The sequence below is a fragment of the Carcharhinus amblyrhynchos genome, chromosome 15 (assembly GCF_965287045.1).
Source record: "Carcharhinus amblyrhynchos chromosome 15, sCarAmb.v2.hapA, whole genome shotgun sequence".
Classification (NCBI taxonomy): Eukaryota; Metazoa; Chordata; class Chondrichthyes; order Carcharhiniformes; family Carcharhinidae; genus Carcharhinus; species Carcharhinus amblyrhynchos.
The window spans coordinates 22310572-22326160 of NC_137338.1; the positions used below are offsets into that span (position 1 = coordinate 22310572).

Genomic DNA, 15589 nt, shown 5'->3' on the forward strand with positions numbered 1-15589 from the left:
CGTTTAATGCTATCAAGGACTGTGGACCTAAAGGAGTATTTGTTACAGATGATTGCACTGGAAGGTTGGATCAAGTCCCTTCTTATTCGGTAGCCGTTGCTGTGTATAAATAAGTCTGATTTTGGAGTTAACACTTTAATATAATTTTCACTGCGGTAGATACTCTAAAATCCCGCGTTTCTTTGCTATTGGAAATGGCCAAACTGTGTGTGTGAGAGAGAGTGTGTATTCAATCTAGATATACCTACTCATACTTAGATTGAGTCCTCTTTAGAAAGTTGAAAATCTTTTTATTGCAAGTATTATGCTTCTTTTTGATAACCGTTCAGTTTCGGCTCATTCTTCCTCTGTCTATCGTTGCCATAGTTTAATCCTTCCTGTCTGCAGTGTTTGAACGTAAAATAAAAGCTGCCCATTAACACAAAACATGACAGCTGCTGAAATTTTTTAACAGAGAACAAATTCATAATAAGCTTTTTTGTATGTCCCTGCAGATGGTTTAAATCTGATCCCTAGCAATTTCACCACTGGGGGAATTACATTGATTGTTGGTTCTGAAACTGACTGGAGTTGTTATTCTTCTAGAATTAGCCTAATTGTGTGTATATAACTTGCGATGTATGGAAACGGAGGCGGGGGTGGGGGGGGGGGACGGCGGTGGGGACGGCGGTGTTGCTTAACACTTGTTGCTGTCTATTAGAACATAATTATTTGATTATATACTTTGCAATTGAAAATACAACTTGTATGGTAAGAGATTTAACAGTGTCCCATCATTACCTGCAATTTTAAGTTGTCTTCACAAAGCATGAGTTTTGAGTTAAAATAAAATTCTCCCTTGAACAATCACCGCAAAAATATGCAGATTCGAATTGTAAGCAATGCTTTCCGCAAGTATTCTTTTTATTAACATCAGCAATGAGTTTTACAGTTTACTGTACAAATAATACTGAAACAAGTTCACTGAGAAAATTTTGCCACACAAATTTCTCTTGGCCTTTGCCTCACTTTACGCATTTCTATTATAAACAGAGAACAACATATGTAACATCTTGGAAAGAATATATTCAACACAGAATCCTGATTGCCTCCATTCAAAAAAGAAACAACGTCTAATTTGAACCAAAAAAAACTTTGGGAATTGATAGTAGATGATAAAGTTACCAAGTCGTACACTGGTGGGAGATAAAACTGGATGCGAAACGTCATTCATTCCCTTCAGAGCTACTTGCAGTTTGCTCCAGAGCAGATGAGTCGTGGGTGCATTATTTTCTTTTCATCATACCCAATATGGTTTCTAATATGATCTGATAGATCTGTTTTGAAACGATCTCTGAGTTAATACAATGACAAATGGTGTGTCTTATGCCTCCCTAGGAATTGAAAGCAACTTTTATCACCTTCCTTTCGGATATTTGGTATAGCTTTTAAACTTGTCACCACACAAGTTTTTTTTTTAAATGGCTTTAAAAGATTCAATTTTACAACGAGGCCAAAACAAAACTTACTATGATAGAACAATTAAAGGCTTAACATAAGGACATGAAAATGGATTGAGAGTTCTATTAGCGTCTAATTAAGTATTAAAAGTGAATGCACAATTTATCAACCGTTCCATTTTACAATGATCAACCATTTAGCTTTTCTAAAAATAAACCTTGTAGATTCTGAATGGACAGGCTTGTGTCCTAAAGATGGGAGGATACTTTTGGTATAAAATCCTGTCTCCTTTTTCTTTTCTCTTTGGTTTTGTTAAAATGCTATCTTAATTTGCAAAGAAATACGTATTTCTATCCTTTTTTGTGATAATGATGTAGATAAACCTATATCCAAAATACCAAGGAAATGTAGAACCACTGTGTATATTACTATAGCAGACTAAATGAAATGAAAGACCTTCCAATTTGGATTAAAGACATGATAAAAGTGCTACTGCAGTCCACAAATGGTTAACTATACTTAAATAAGTAAGAAATCAAGAAAAAATGCAGAAATCCCTGGTACAGTCACATTACATTTTTAACTTGAACAGAGTAATAGACACTTATATAAAAAACTCCAATACTTCACATACTTTTTTAACCACAAAAATAAAAGAATTTTTCTGTTGTGCCTCATACAATTTTCCACCCAGTGCTTCAACCTTATAAAATTTAATTGAAGCAGATATTCACCCAACAAGTTGTGCTAATTGTCCTCCAAAACCATCAAATTCTACACAAACCAGGCTATGAAACCCACCGCTAGATGTTGAAAATAGGTAGCCGTATTATCTTGCTGTAGCAATAATTATTGAATCACTTCCATCACTGAGATCTTGATAGGTTCTACAAATTTACTTTTCATTTTCTCTCAAACATTTTGCCAGCTTGCTCAGAGTAGATGCTCATAGAATCCCCCTTGTTTTCCATCATAATATTTCTTGAAGATAGTTGGTCAAAAGCAAATGCTCTGGGTCATCATTTTCATTCCTTCAGGTTCCAGAGGTGCATTTTATTCATCAACCCGTGAGAGATCCGCCGTACCAAAGAGCTGAAATCAAGGTTAAATACGGACATTTAATTGACAAAATTATAAAACCAATGATAAGCAAAGCTGATTTAGAATCAAACAGGTCCTTTGCTTTTATGGGGAGGCAGTGGAATTGTGGTATTGTCACTGGACTTGGAATCCAGTGACCCAAGGTAATACTCTGGGGACCGGGGTTTGAATTTTACCATGGCAGATGGTGAAATTTGAATTCAATAAAAATCTGGAACTAAATACTGATGATGAGTACGAAACCATTGTCAATTGTTGTAAAAACCCATCTGGTTCACTAATGTCCTTTAGGGAAGGAAATTTACCATCTTTACATGGATTGGCCTATATATGACTCTGGATTCACAGCAATGTGATTGACTCTGAATTACATTTAGGGATGGGGCAATAAATGCTGGCACAACCAGTGAAGCCTGCATCCCATAAACAATTTTTTAAAAATCTTGATGCAGAAACCTTACAAGAATTGAAAACAAAGCTATGTTTTAAAAACCAATCTCGAAATATAGTTTTACTGTTTACCAGCAATGATCTTAAAATGATCTTATCTCTTTTTTTACAAATAAAAAGGAGAAAAACATTTGAAACCTCACGCAACTTAATTCTAAGATACCTTAGGATTTTCACAGCATAGGAAAGGTTCAGTCAACAATGTACTCTACTGCAGCAAAAGAGGAAGATAAAATTGCATTACTGATGTTCGGAAGAGATCAAAACCAGAACTGGTATCATTGGCATAGCTCAGATCTAATGATGTAAGAAGCTACTAGGTGAGAAACTCCAGCTTTACAGATAAATTAGTGATTTTCTTCAACCTCCTTTCACCAGAATATACCTACAAATAGTCAAATAGCAACAGAATAAATCTGTGACAAAAAAATGATAAAAGAAGTTTAGGGAGGCACCATGGTGCTGCCTCACAGCACAAGGGACACGGGTTCAATTGCCACTTGGGTGATTGTCTGTGTGGAGTTTATACATTCTCCCCGTGTCTGTATGGGTTTCCTTCAGGTGCTCTGATTTTCTCCCACACTTCAAAGGTGTACAGGTTAGGTGGATTGGACAGGGTAAATGGCCCCATAGTGTCCCAAGATGTATAGGTTAGATGGATTAGCCATGGTAAATATGTGGGGTTACAGAAATAGGGTGGGGTGATGGGCAGGTAAGATACTCTGTCAGAGAGTCGGTGCAGCCGCAATCGGTCAAATGGCTTCCTTCTGCACTATCTGGATTCTATGATTCTAAGTTTATTAAGAAATGCAAAAAGTCAAGAACGTATGTTTGTTTTAAGCTGTTGCTTCTTATTGCCTGGAAATCAAATGGATGTATTAGCATGATATTGCTGTACAATTGCATTATACTTTTGGTTTGACACTTGCAAAAGTTCAAAATAGATTTGAAACTTTATCAAAGGAAGAAAGGAATTGTGAAAAGATTGCAGGCATTCTCTTAACAGCGCTCAACAAAATATTTTATGCGATGGTAAGGCGTAAATTTTACATATGCACGCTTGGCAACACAGATATGGTACACTGATACAATACTGTGTCATAATGTGATGGAACGTGGATTTTCCTCAAGAATTCCCTCCATGGGGAGGTTATCATTTTGTTTTTTTCCAGCAAGCTGGGGCATCAGCTAAGGATTAACTATCACTTCAAAATTTGACAGAGAACTCTTACAATGAGTTGGTCAAACTGGTCAGTCACAACTCCTAGTAACCAACTAAAGAGTTGCAAGGGCATGGACACCAAAACATATTATCCAGCTCTTCAATTCAATTAAAGAACATGCCATTATGAGAACTAAAAGGACGGACTTTTATTTGAGTGCTTTCAATGTCTTAATTAAATAAATAAGAACGTGGCAAAATGCTACATCACATATGCTATAGGCAATTTAATTGCTTTTATTATTATTTTTCTCATATTAATGAGAGCAAATTGTCATTATAAACACTTGCATACTACTTTTGAGAGGAAAACTTGATAAATTGGTTTACAAGCAATATTTATTTTCAGGTTTGAATCCTTATCATGGGTGGCACAGTGGTCAGCACTGCTGCCTCACAGCATCAGGGACTCGGGTTCAATTCTCGGCTGTGTCGCTGTCTGTGCAGAGTCTGCATGGGTTTCCTGCAGGTGTTTCGGTTTCCTCCCACACTCCAAAAATGTGCTGGTTAGGTGCATTAGCCACGCTAAATTTTCCTCCCCTGAATGTACCCGAAGAGGCATCAGAGTGTGACAACTAGGGGATTTTCATAGTAACTTCACTGTAGTGTTAATGCAAGCCTACTTGTGACACTAATAAATAAACTTTATTTCAGATTTTTTTTCCTTTTCTGAATTCTCTTCCTAAACCCTTGAGCCTCATTACCTTTCTTCCTGCCCCTAGAAATCTCCAACAAAAACTACATTTGTTCCTTTTCCTCGGAATTCCATTAGTTCCTACTTGATGTTCATCTATATTCTTTGGTGGTACTTAGATACTTTATTATCATTGTGTACATATACCTTGTTGAAGATATTTTTTCCAATTATTTTTGTATATATAATCTGAAATTTGAGTCAATAACCCTACTTGTTTGTATAGTTTCATTTTTCATCCTTGTTGGGTGTTGTGCCCCTTTTTACATTGCAATCTACAGCCATGGTGGCAAGGGTCTGAGCTTATGTGACTTCAGATTGAGCTTCCACAGCACCACTCAGACCTTTGGCCCAAGTTGCTTGCGCTACAATGGAATCTGAGACATCTAGTCCACAGGTGTGCTGATGGATGATGCTACCACTTCATACAGGAAAGGATGGGCTCCATGTTATGTACAAAACTGGACTCAACACTGATCACCAGCTTTCTAGCAGGCTTTCCAATGGACCAAGCACTTTGTTGCATATACATTCCTTTGTAGGGTGCCCCATTGAGGTGCTCACTGAGTCATCAATAGCAGAATCCACGGCATTCCCTTCTGATTAGTTGGCATCTATATTATTCCTTGTCCCTGGTTGTAGGCTACCATGCACCTCTATAATATCTTCTAATTCATGTGCAGAGCCAATATCTGAGCTAATGATTGTGGTTGTGAAAACAAGTGATAATGCTGTGCTTTCATCATTACTGACTTCATGCAGTTTCTTCACTGCCTGGTCAGTTTGCACCTCTTGGATCTCTGAAAGGATAAAGGCATATAGATATGGCTGTGATGTGGGATAAGGGGAAAGTAAGAGATGCATGCTTATCCCATCTGCAGATTGTAAATCGGAAAACGGTGTGGGATAAGGCTTGAGCAGAATGTGAGAAAGAGTTTTCGGTGTGAGAACACCTTGATTTTTAATACTTTCTGTCCTTCCACTGACCAGGCAACGGGTGTCCCAAAAATGGCCAGCACCATGCCCAGGGATTAAGACATGCAATCATACTGGTCCCACTCCGTTTAACTCCTGCTGTCACCAGTTGTGTGCCAGCATTTCCTGCAAGAGAGAGCGAATTTTGTCACTCAGCGTGGTGCAATGTGTTTGGATGATGTGGCTGTCATGGTTGAATAGCCGACAGTGTGTGTCACTTGTGAGATATGGGTGTGAGACATGTGGCGGTGCTAAGTATGTGAAGGTGCCATGGAGCAATTGAATGCTAGGTATGAGCCTCTGCTCATCTGTTGATGAAACCCTCATTCATGCTTTTACTATCTCTATGATATCCCAGTGCTCTTCTGGCCAGCTTCTTACGTCTTCTGTAAACTTGAAGTCTTTCAAAATTCTGCTGCCCTTTTCTTTACAAATCAACTTCCTAATCATTCTGTTCAGTGACCTGCATTGGTTCCTGTTTAAATTCCTTATGCCCTCACACCTCCCTGTCTCTGCAGTTTCTTCCAGTCCCATAACTCTACAAGACAGTGGCCTCTTGATCATCTCTGATTTCAGCTTCTCCACTGTTTCTGGCTGCACTTTCAGCTGCAATATAGCTCTGAAATTTCATCCCTAAATTCTCCGCCTCACTAGCTCTCTGTAAGATGCTCCATAAAGCCTGCCTCTGACCAAACTTTTGGTTAACTGCCCCATGTGGTTCCACATCAAATTTTGCTTTATTCTCTTCCCGAGTCCCCAAACTAAAGCTGGGGTCGAAATCAACTCTGCCAGAAACTTGATGAAGATTGGGAACCATTTTACCCAGACCCATCAAGACTTCCTTTAGTCTTGTGAAAGTCTTCATTGTGGTCATCCCCTTCCTATACATGGCCACTCAGATCACAAGAGCTTTGCCTCATTACTGGTGGAACATGACGCAGGTTGACGATGATGATGAGGATGAACTGTAAAGTATTTTGGGTTGCTTCATGATGTTCAAGGCTCTATATAATACGAATTGTTACGATAGAGATATAATATGATAGAGATTTTTGGTATGTGAGATGTTGGGCGCCAAGCATCATTATCCTCCACTGCTATCTACACCCATTGCCTTCAGAGTGTGCGTCTGGAGGACTATCTGGCCCCATATGGATACAGGACATCATTCCCAATTTAGCACCATCAACCCCCCCAACCCTAAACACACACACACACACACACACACACACACACACACACACACACACACACACACACACACACACACACACACACACACACACACACACACACACACACCGGACTCCACCCTAATGCCTGACAGACTTGGAACCCACTTTTTTCCAATTGTACCTTGATCAATATATCCCTGATCAGATTCAGCTCACAAAGGACTCACAGCACCTGCTCCAGCCACAGTGGATCCCCCTTTAAAAAGTGCGGACTTGCTTTAAATTATGTTAAAGCAACAGCATGATGACAGCTGTCTGCATGCTGTATGGTTAGAACAGCAGGCAATATGAAGTTGCTGTGCTCCTTGTGTTGGGTGCATTAACTGTGCATTGGCATCCCTGCACCAAGTTTCACAGCCTATTTACTCATAATGACTTGCTGAATTGTATCTTACAGAATAATTGATCTTTGAGTGTGAAAGCCAGAAGGCCATTGGAGTGGGCCGATGATCCTGGTTCTGCCCTTACCTGACATAACCTGTCCACCTTTCAAAATAGGCACTGAATAGTTACCGACCCAGATCCATTCCAACTTAGACAAGATCAACTTCATCATCAGAGGGAACCCAGATCATACTTACGGATGAGTATCCAAAGTGGATAGTGACTATTTACTCAGACACAGTGGAAGCTTCATTTGAAATTAAAAAACAAAACTGCATTTATCTTTTCTTATCTTCTCTCACCCTGTTCTGAACTAAAAAGGATGGCACAGAGTCAGTTATCAAAGAAAAAGGTTTTGATAAGTGTATACAATGAAAGGAATAGTTAAAGCACAGATTAAACTACTAAAGAATGAAGAGGGAATCTATTTGTTGAGGTTGATAGTATTGTGGAGATATTTGCTATGCTGGGAATGGTTGATGTTGACTGCCTGGACACTAAGCTGAGAGTGGATCATGAATCTATTGCAGAACATGCTTGATTTTCAATCCACTGATTTCAGCAATTGAGTGAGTGATCTGTTCTGCTAGGTTACAGTCCAAGAGTGAGGTTAAAAATTATCAGCATTGTCTGAGTTTCTACAAATATTAAAGTTTATTTATTAATCACAGATAGGCTCAACATTAACACTGCAATGAAGTTACTGTGAAAAATTACTGCATGAAGTTACTGCACGGTAGTGCAGTGGTTAACATTGCTGCCTCATCGTGCCAGGGGCATGAGTTCAATTCCAGCCTTGGATCACTGTCTGTGCGGAGCCTGCACCTTCTCCCTCTGACTGTATGGTTTTCCTCCAGGTGCTCTGGTTTCCTCCCACAGTTCAAAAGACATGCTGGTTAGATGCACTGATCATGCTAAATTCTCCCTCAGTGTACCCGAACAGGCACCAGAGTGTGGCGACTCCGGGATTTTCACAGTAACTTATTGCAGTGTTAATGTAAGCCAACTTGTGACACTAATAAATAACCTTTAAGTAAGAAAAAGATGGAAGTAAGATTGCTGGTGCATTCAGACAAAGGTAGGGCATAATAGTCATAAATGATTGTAGTAAAGAAACACTTCTGAAAATATTAACGGAATAGTAGATGAACTACATGTATCCTAGTTAATTGAAGAAAATCAGACAGAAGATTGAAGAGCGTTTAAGTACATTTTTTCTGCCATTCCTACCTATGAAAATTGGTGGTTAATTATACTGTTGAAGAATGGATAAAAGCCCTCTTCATCTAAAGTCATTAGAGAGAAAACTTTTAGAATCTTTAGTTTAATACAGAATTTATGGCTGTTTGGAATCTATCAAGACAGTGAGGATGGATTTGTTAAAGACATGCAATTCTTGACAAATGTAATAAAGTTTTACAATAAATGATTTATGGGATAGATCAAGAGAGCCCAGTAGCTGTGGAGGGTATAGTTTTCCAGAAGGCAGTCAGTAATTTGTCTGACAGGAGATTTGTTGCAACAATTCAGATATAAGAGGAAATGGGTTATCATTTTAACAAAGTAATTTGATACACGGAAAACAAAATTAGCATAGAATTGGAGAATGGAATCAAGTGATATTTGCTACAGTAGAGGCTCTCAAATGAAGGGCCTCCCAGGAGTCTGTGAGGAGATTCCAGAGGAGACAGCTGATATCAACACCAGAAAGTGGGAGCTCCCACTATCAGGGGCAAAGAGGGCTCTGGGTACTGGGTCAGCCAGGGTTCTGGGTACCGGGGGCAGTCAGGGCTCTGGATACCGGGAGTAGCCAAGGCTGCTCGTGAACATGACTCCCACTCACCCGATAAAGGAGAAGTACTCTGAAGCCTTGTGGCTAGTGCTACCAAATAAACCTGTTGGACTTTAACTTGGTGTTGTGCGGCTTCTTACTGTGCTTACCCCAGTCCAACACTGGCATCTCCACACCAGGAGATGGCCTTTGCTATCAAATAAACCTGTTGGGCTTTAACCTAGTGTTGTGAGACTTCTGGGTATCGGGGACAGCAGGGGCTCTGGGTAGTATTTTTATACACAAAAAAAATTTTGTGTGTTATGGGATTCACTATTTCTTTATAACACTGGAGGGAAGCAGAAGGTTGAGTTCCCCTGATGTGGAGTCAATACTTGGTCTTATTTTTGTTCCTGGTTTACATACAGATGATTTGGATTTGGACCCAGGAACATTATATTGAATTTTCTGAAGATTCAACATTGATTTGGCAAGCAGCAAGAAGAATGGCCAAAATATTTTAGGAAGATAGCAGACACCAGGCAAATACAAGTTAATGTGAAGAAGTATGAAGTAATATGTTTGATGTGGGAGCACAATGGCAATATATAATCAGTGGAAACTTTGAAGAATGTGGAGGACTGGGCAAGTCAAGGAACTCAAGGACATTTTTTTTAAAATGGAAATGCAGGTAGATAAAGTATTATTAAAATCAACAGCATTTGGGGATATGGAAATGTGATTGTGGAATACAAGAATAAAAAAGTAATGACAAATTTGTAGATGACAACATTTATGCTACTATTAGAGTGATAATGTATATGCAGTTTTGACTATCTTATTATGGAAAGGATATTAAAGCCAACAGATGAATTAGGATGTTAAGATTGGGAAACGTTAGTGATAATGGGCTAATATATATTTATGCGCTTTATAATATTGCATTTGGTTAAGAAGCACGGTGGCACAGTGGTTAGCACTGCTGTCTCACAGTGCTAGGGACCTGGTTCAATTCCTGTTCTTGGGTCACTGTCTGTGTGGAGTTTGCACATTCTCCCTGTGTCTGCGTGGGTTTCCTCTGGGTGCCCCCGTTTCCTCCCATAGTCCAAAGATGTGCAAGTTAGGTGCATCAGCCATGCTAAATTCTCCCTCAGCGTACCCGAACAGGTGCCAGAGTGTGGTGACTAGGGGATTTTCACAATAACTTCATGGCAGTGTGAATGTAAGCCTACCTGTGACTAATAAATAAACTTTAACGTTTTAATTTAATAGTGAGGCATTATCAGTTTAACAGAAAGTCTGAGACAAGTTAGAAAAATGTCTTTATTCAGGAATAGTTGAAGCAGAGATTAAGACATCTTTTAAGGAAAATTTGAATTATAATTGGAAGAAAGAAGGAAAAACTATAGGGAGCGAGAAGGGGAATGGATTGGTTTGGGAAAGAGCCAGTATAGAGGTAATGGGCTGAGTAATTCGTTTTGATGGTTCATGTCGCTTCATCAGATCCAGCCTGAATTCTTTATTTTGCTAAAATGTGAAAGTATTTGAATAAATGCTATTGATGTAATTCAATTCAATACCTGCATTTCAATTTTTTAATTACACCAGAACTTTGATGAAAATATTATCGTTATTTAAAGTCACAAGATACGAAAATTTTAAGAAATAAAAACCTTGCCAATATACCTGGCTACTAATAATTTCAGGGGAATGGCTTCCTCCTTACCTGTATCAAAGTTTACTGCTTGTGCCATTTCAAGCGCTCCATGAAAAGCTCCAGTCCATGACGAACCAGCAGCTGGAGCAGTAGGGTCCGTCTTTGTGATCTCACCTGGCGCTGTGGTAATCCTGGCTGCCCTCACTGATGGTACCAAGAATGAGCCATAACACGGGTCGAGATGTGGGCTGTGATGGTGGGCGTGGGCATGTGGGTGGTGCATATGTGGGTAAACCTCATGCACAAGCGGATAGCTGGAACTCCCCTGGGACGCCAGTGTGTAGGGCCATGGCTCAGCAGCGGAGGGCGGGGCGCTGGCCTGGTGTAGTCCATGTCCGGGCCAAGCCATGGGATCTGGGGAGTGAAACACCGCACCGGACGCAGTAGAGATCTCGGGGTGATTTGCATTCAGAGGCGGTGGTGCTGGGGCTTGGTAAGTGCTGCTCCAGAAAGAAGCAGGGAAATTGTTCTTCTGACTTGGAGGGAATGGCGATCCTTCTGAAAAGGGGGAAAAAATAAGGACATTAAAATTTGCCAGATCCTTTGAATGTAATGTGCAAAATTCTACTGTACATATACAATAGTCGGATGGACGTCAGAGTGACTGCAAACAACTGGGATCAATACAGGCAATAGCAGGTTGTTTGTTGAACTATTATGCAAGAGGTAGAAGCTACATCCAATATAAATCTTCCCAATCACAGCTAACCACGATTGTGATGGGGCATTCGGTGTAACTGGATTCCTAAAGAAATCGAAGTTGACATGCACTACAGTGAGTCTCCGGACAGCCTGAAGCCTTTTACCGCTCAGGATCTCTGCAAAAGGTTCACTTCAACCGAGCCCCGGGGAAAACAACAGTGTTGACAGTGGAATAAATCTCCCACACGGCATGAAACTGCAAGTGGGCGCAGAGTGTCGGATTTTAGCTGATCGGAAGTCTTCCCCAGTGATCAGTTAGTTAGCAGCCTTTCCCCCATTTTGCCTCCACTGGCACCTTGTTACGCCAAGCAAATATTAAAGGTGTAAAAAGGCAGGCTCCGCTTATTAAAACTACATCGAAAATAAACTGAGAATTAAATTTAGCAGAAGGGCAGGGGAGTTGCGAGGGTAGAAGGTGTCAGTGTGTCGGGAGCAGGTAATATTATTATTATCACAGTGTGATTAAAACTGGATGGATTCTGCACTCTCTGTTACGGGCGAGTCAAGGCAAAAAAATGCGATCCCGTTCCAAAGAGGGGTAGCCGAGCTTTAAACTATCAAATAGAGAGCATTCAATAATCCCACTGTCACCACAAAATCTTTTATTGCTGTTCGCAGGATGTATTAATTTATCAATATGAGTATGATAAATAATATTGGATTGGGTCTATAATTTGGTCAAATATTGTCCCAGATGTCACACTCTAATTAAAACTAACATTCTCTTTGAACCTGCTACAAATAAATATTCATAGGTGTAAATCTTCCTCCGCTAACCATAAGTACTCCTTGGTCAAGTTTCTCATTTAGTCCAATCTCTTTACACACTCAGTAAATCCCTCAACATTTCCCCACACTAACTGTTGACCAATAAGCTGCTAAATAAGCGACCATCAGTTCATTAGAGTGGCAGTGTTTACTTGCAGAGATTGCTTGCCCTACCTTTCCACACGGAGCTGGAGGAAGCCTGGGGCTTTGAGCTCGGGTTGTCGCTGCCGTGGAAGTTGCTGGGCTGACTGAGGGCTCTGCTGAAATGTTCGTCCACCACGGCGCCGATGTCCCCCTGGAAGTAGGTGAGCAGCACGCATCTAGAACTGATGTACTCGGCCTCGGGAGGCTGCTCCTTCTCGCTTTCTTTGCTGGGCGGGTTGTTCTCCATCGACTCTTGCATCTTGCCGGGCCGGGCTAACTTCTGCTGCAAGTTGAACAAGTGGCAGTTCAGACACAATTGGGCAACAAGGGTTAGGACACAAATTTCCCTTCCAGAACTCCACTCTCCCACTCCGCGAGCAAGTTGCACTTTTACTGCACCCCACGGTGCCTACAAAAGGACTGTCCCATTATTAGAAATACAAAATACAACACCCGCTTTCCTTATCAAAGCTTCACAAATTGAACTTCCTATAGATTTTGTCCAAAGAGATACAGAAAGTCCTCTGAATGTACAGTGGCACTTCAATTCCAATTCTATCCTTTAATAATATATTTCTGCAACCTCCTTTCCTTCTCCCTTATGTACTTTGTGAATGGTATGTTTTGTCTGTATAGCGCGCAGGAAACAATGTTTTTCACTGTACACCAATATATGTGACAATAATAATAAATCAAATCAAAAAAAACTAATATATCAGTGAGATGACAAAACTTGCTGAACGGATTAATATTTAAATCCTATTTCTATATAGTCGATATTAACTATGATTTGTATATTTAGTGATATAAATGTATTAGGGTCCAGTGTAGATTACAAGGCCGAGTTATGATAACAAAGGGCCATAAGCAGCACTACGGCCCAGTGGTTAGCACTGCTACCTCATTGCGCCAAGGACTTGGATTCGAGTCCCGATTTAGGTCTACACATTCTCCCGTGTCTGTGTGGGTTACCTCCGGGTGTTGTGGTTTCCTCCCACAGTCTGAAAGACGTGCTGGTTAGTTGCATTAGGCATGCTAAATTCTCCTCAGTGTACACGAATAGCGCTGGCGTGTGGCAACTAGGGGATTTTCACAGTAACTTCACTGTAGTGTTAATGTAATCCCACTTGTGACACTGATACTTAAACTATAAGGGACTTATTTACCTCGGCATTACGTGTACAGTGTAGGATGTCATGAAAAATCCAATCCCTTAAATAACAGAAAAGGGCCGGACCTCCAAGATTCCAAAAACTTTTTCTGCTCACTGCTGCTGGGATATCATTCCCCTTCATATCCAGTGTCAATCCCTTGAAAATGTCGTGTTCCCACGGCTTGTTACTGTGGTCTAGCCTGTCTGCTTACAGAACTATTCACATCTTGAATGAGTTTAGCGTGGCAGCATTTGCATTTTACCATTACACCTTATCCAAATCACTGCTGCAAATTGCAGCTCGATCCTCACTCACTCGCTTTATTCACGTGAGTTGGATTAATGGTGGTTTACTGTTCACTGATTCACACTGGGTTACTCCAGTACCTACTAGAGGTACAGTTGTTGATTGATTTAGTATCTGTCCCGGGTTGAGGGAGTGATCCAAGGGCCTTTTCCAAACAAAAAAAAAGCTGATGCCAACATCAGTTCTGAAGAAGTCATATTGAATTCGAAAAGTTAATTCTGTTTCTCTCCATCTCTTTTTGCACAGATGCTGCCAGACCCGCTGGGGGAGTGGGGGGGGGGGGTGGTTTCTCCCCCAGCAATTGTTGTGTTGATTTCACTATTACTGCAAAATGAGCAGCAGATGCATTTCCAATTGTATTCGGTTGTAACTTTTGCACCGCACAATTGTCAGACAGGCTCCAAGGATCTCTTTTTTACACACAGAAGGTGTTTTACCAAAAGACAGAAATCAAAATGTATGAGTGTCACGATGAAAAATAAAGTTAGATTCATTTAATTTTTTTTAGAAGTGATCCTTTGATCAGGTGGGAAACTCTTTCGACATTAATCAAAGCAGGGCTGTTTTATCTTGACAATTGCACACACGGGGAGTGTGTGAATGAAATATATTCTTGGGGATAACACATGGACAAATGAGACGGGCCCCGGTTTTCCATTCCTGCGAGTGCTTTTGGGCTGAGGGCTGAAACTCTGGGAGAGAAACACACCCACCCCTCCGACCCACGGGCTGCTATGCAGAGAATTTCAGAGCAATCTTGTCAGACATATCCGAGAGGTCGCGTCATGTGTTGTCAAACGGAATGAAGAAACCGCAGCGGAATTTGACAGCTGACTCACAGCCAGTTTACAAGGCAGCTGCTATTTCGCCTCTCTTTCTCTCCCTCCCCTTCTCTCTCTCCCCCCCCACCCCCTCGCCCTCCCCTCCCTTCACCTCGCTTGTCTCAATCAGATGCCCGCCTGGTTGGTGGTGGGGGTAAGGCTGGCACTGCCCTTACCTGCTGTGACTGATGGTGACGGTAACAGGCGGTGGTGTAGGCTGCTGCGGCGGCGGCTGCTGGAAAGTACTGGTGCGCTCCATAAGACTGATGATACATAACATCCAGACAACTCATGACCGACCCCACTTTCCGACCACTCGCATTTGTGTTGGGTGGGTAGAGGGGTGGGGAGGGGGGGGGGGGAGAGATTGGAGTGGAGGGGGGTGGGAGATAGTGCTCCAATCTTAGAAGGGACTCGTCCCTTGCATCCTCGCTTTGTAAGTCCTCGCTGGAAAGAAGGGGGGTGGGGTGCAAGGGGGGAGAAGAGAGAGTTAAAAAGTTCTGAACATTAAGACAATACAAGCCTCCTCCGCCTGTCCGGTGCCGGGGATTCTTTGTAGAAAGTTTTGGGGTCTGATTGATGGGAACATCAGCAACTCCGCCTGCCCCACTCCTGATTGGACAAGACCCTGCCCTTTTCTATTGGCCAGCACAGCAGCAAGCCCCTCCCACCCTCAATACTGAAGCATTTCTCAATATTTAGACA

At 41.2% G+C, this 15589-nt stretch overlaps 1 protein-coding gene across 4 annotated transcripts; it reads right to left on the reverse strand.

Moving 5' to 3' along the window:
* Nucleotides 1-892: 892 nt before the first annotated feature.
* vgll3 (vestigial-like family member 3) lies at nucleotides 893-15224 on the reverse strand. 4 transcript variants are annotated; one of them, XR_013888646.1, is made up of 5 exons: nucleotides 15061-15224; nucleotides 12634-12883; nucleotides 10999-11487; nucleotides 7699-7814; nucleotides 893-2532 (listed from the first exon to the last, which is right to left on the reverse strand). XR_013888646.1 is itself a non-coding variant. In XM_080203585.1 (4 exons), exons 1-4 carry the CDS (start codon nucleotides 15175-15177, stop codon nucleotides 2501-2503), a joined length of 891 nt encoding a protein of 296 aa, XP_080059711.1. In that variant the 5' UTR covers nucleotides 15178-15224; the 3' UTR covers nucleotides 893-2500. The 4 variants fall into 4 exon arrangements, 1 of the variants encoding a protein (XP_080059711.1); XR_013888644.1 differs by having other exon boundaries at nucleotides 12634-12886; XR_013888645.1 differs by lacking the exon at nucleotides 893-2532 and adding an exon at nucleotides 3155-3202 and having other exon boundaries at nucleotides 12634-12886.
* Between the last annotated feature and the right edge of the window lie 365 nt (nucleotides 15225-15589).

Bases quoted from the DNA above. Each gene is read 5' to 3' on its own strand.
- vgll3 (XM_080203585.1), bottom strand. From the start codon at position 15,177: ATGAGTTGTCTGGATGTTATGTATCATCAGTCTTATGGAGCGCACCAG. The intron at 12,887-15,060 runs GTAAGGGCAGTG...TTCAACTTGCAG, and splicing joins GTCACCATCAGTCACAGCAG to CAGAAGTTAGCCCGGCCCGG. The intron at 2,533-10,998 runs GTAAGGAGGAAG...CCTTGATTTCAG, and splicing joins AGCAGTAAACTTTGATACAG to CTCTTTGGTACGGCGGATCT.